Consider the following 3,115-nt stretch of genomic DNA (forward strand, 5'->3'; position numbering starts at 1 on the left):
CAGAGATATTCACTTCATTCATTACTTGCTAGCTAGCTAGTAGAAATGGGAAGCATGGCGGCTTTGGACAACACCCCACTTCTCATTTCCAACCACAGCAGCCAACAAGAAGAAAAAGTGGGTGTTGTTAAGGAGTTTGGGTATGAGTCAAAGAGGCTATGGAAGATTGCTGGCCCAGCAATCTTCACCGCCATTTGTCAGTACTCTTTGGGTGCTCTCACTCAGACGTTCGCTGGCTTTCTTGGGGAGCTCGAGCTCGCCGCCGTCTCCGTCGAGAACTCCGTCGTCGCTGGCCTTGCCTTTGGTGTCATGGTACGTAGTAAATTAAATTAAAACTTTCTAACTCTATATACATTCCTTTATTCAAAAAGAAAAACAAATAAATAAGCATTCACATCATTTTTGGTAGTTGTATGTGTCATAATTGACCGCCACATACAAAAATATTCCGTGACGAAACCGAATGCCATAGAAGTAACCTTTCATTTTTGTAAAATAAGATTTGTGTTTCATCAAAGTTGGCTTTGAAAGGAAATGCTTTGTTCCTCAGTTTTAAGAACTTTCTTATCTGTAATACCAATAATTTTATAATATGTGTCATTTAACAATAATCTTATAACAAATTTAGTGATTGTTATAATTTTTTTTTTTAAAATAACATATGTTATAAAATTATTTGTACTAAGAATAAGCTCGAAACTGAGAATCTAAGTATTTCCCACAACCAAATGTAACTTAATGTAAGTATCTTTCAATTTGACTTTGAATTGAATATGTTAACTTTTGTGATTGGAAACAGTTGGGAATGGGAAGTGCATTGGAGACGTTGTGTGGGCAAGCATACGGTGCGGGCCAGCTCAGGATGTTGGGTGTGTACATGCAGAGATCGTGGATCATTTTGCTGACCACAGCTTGCCTTTTGGTTCCCATCTATGTTTGGTCCCCTCCTATTCTTGAGCTCATTGGGGAGACCGATGAAATATCTGAGGCCGCTGGTTAGTCTTTACATTACTTATCACATGGGCTGGTCTCAAATTCGGCCCAATATTTCCCTCTTTAACAAATGAAATATGGGTTTGGCCCAATCCAAGTTGTGGCCCAAAAATGAAAGTTTTACGAATTGGGCTTCTGGTGCAGGAAAGTTTGCAATTTGGATGCTTCCACAATTGTTCGCCTACGCACTCAATTTCCCAATTCAAAAGTTCTTACAAGCACAGAGGAAAGTGATGGTCATGGCTTGGATATCAGCTGTGGTACTAGTGTTTCATACATTTTTCAGTTGGTTGTTGATATTGAAGCTCGGGTGGGGCTTAACTGGAGCAGCAATCACACTCAACACTTCATGGTGGTTCATTGTTATTGGGCAATTGTTGTACATCTTCATTTCCAAGTCAGATGGAGCTTGGAGTGGTTTCTCATGGCTGGCATTTGCTGACTTATATGGCTTTGTTAAGCTATCTCTAGCATCTGCTGTCATGTTATGGTACTTTTTTTTTCTTCTTCTAGTTTTTCATTTTCACAATGCAAGATGTCATCTTTCGGTACGTACCACTCTAACTCTGCTATATAAATTGATTGGTTGCAGTTTGGAATTCTGGTACTTGATGGTGCTGGTGGTTATAACTGGTCGTTTGGCGAACCCTTTGATCCCAGTTGATGCCATCTCTATTTGGTAATTAAAGTGCATCATCTAGAAATTTTGATACAAAACAATGATTAATTAGTTTCATGGGTTATGTACTGAACTATGAATTCATTTATCTGCTTCCATGTTTATGCAGCATGAACATACAAGGATGGGATGCAATGATTGCACTTGGGTTTAATGCTGCTATAAGGTATTTATGTTTCCTTCATTAATTTGTTCTTTTCTTTATCTGATTATCTCCTAATTTGTTGTTTCCTTGAAGAAGATGAAGAATTAATTAATTAATTGACTATCTGATATGTTGGTTGCAACAGTGTGAGAGTATCAAATGAACTTGGAGCTGGTAATCCCAAGCTAGCAAAATTTGCAGTGGTGGTGGTTTCAGTCACTTCGGTGTCTATAGGAGTGGTTTGCATGAGCATAGTGTTTGCAACCAGAGATTATTTCCCATACCTTTTCACCAACAGTGTTGCTGTTGCTGAGGAAACTACTCAACTTGCAGTCTTGCTTGGAGTCACAGTGCTTCTAAACAGCCTTCAACCAGTCTTATCTGGTACGTAATTGAATACACACACATCTATAATCAAGTCCAAGAGGAAAAGTTCTCTTTTCCTTCATCAATTATGCATTAATGGTCTTTAATTTGTTTCTGAATTAGGTGTTGCTGTTGGAGCTGGATGGCAATCTCTTGTTGCATACATCAACATTGGGTGTTACTATGTTGTTGGATTGCCTGCTGGAATAGTTCTTGGATTCACATTTGGTTTTGGAGCTGAGGTGTGATACCAAAGTCCCTTTCTCACTTGAAATTTGCTACACAATGTCATAGCCATACAATATCTTTATATACATGCTTGTGACTTGTGATCATTTTATTCTCCCCCTAAATTCAATTTTTGAACTTGTGGGTTTTATAGGGTATTTGGTCAGGGATGATTGGTGGCATTGTCTTGCAAACCATTATCTTGATAGTAGTCACCGCCATAACTAACTGGAACAAAGAGGTCAGTATTCTTACTCTCTTTCACTCTTCATATCCAATGTTAGTTCCTAGCCATGTGTGTTTCAACTTTCAACCCTTTTATTGATTAATAATTGTATTTGGAATATGCAGGCTGAAGAGGCAGAGAGCCGTGTCATGAAGTGGGGAGGAGCAGCTGCAGCAAGTCATGACTAAATTGAAGTCTAACATCAACATTAGGGACACCAACATTATTGCTTTTGCAGACACCAGCAGTGACAGTGCAATGTGCATCATTGTGCTAATTAATCAAGATTTTAATGCTAAAACTCACAAGTAGTGGATAATAGTATGTTACAACTTTGATTTGCCAGTGGACCATGTCCAAAGCTTAATTGATTAATAATTCAAGTGGACAGTGGTGACACATCGATTTTGTTGTATTTAAGAACGGTCTTGGTGATTCCTAATTCATGGCATCAACGACGTTGTAATGTTTGATTCGT

General features: G+C 38.5%; 1 protein-coding gene across 1 annotated transcript; it reads left to right on the forward strand.

The window, feature by feature from the left end:
• On the forward strand, nt 1-3,115 carry LOC147278290 (MATE efflux family protein). The gene is made up of 9 exons (XM_086251240.1): nt 1-312; nt 800-995; nt 1,138-1,483; nt 1,586-1,672; nt 1,782-1,838; nt 1,963-2,201; nt 2,307-2,425; nt 2,566-2,652; nt 2,763-3,115. Exons 1-9 carry the CDS (start codon nt 46-48, stop codon nt 2,823-2,825), a joined length of 1,461 nt encoding a protein of 486 aa, XP_086107366.1. The 5' UTR covers nt 1-45; the 3' UTR covers nt 2,826-3,115.

Source organism: Dryas octopetala, chromosome 7, assembly GCF_963921425.1.
Source record: "Dryas octopetala chromosome 7, drDryOcto1.1, whole genome shotgun sequence".
Lineage (NCBI taxonomy): Eukaryota > Viridiplantae > Streptophyta > Magnoliopsida > Rosales > Rosaceae > Dryas > Dryas octopetala.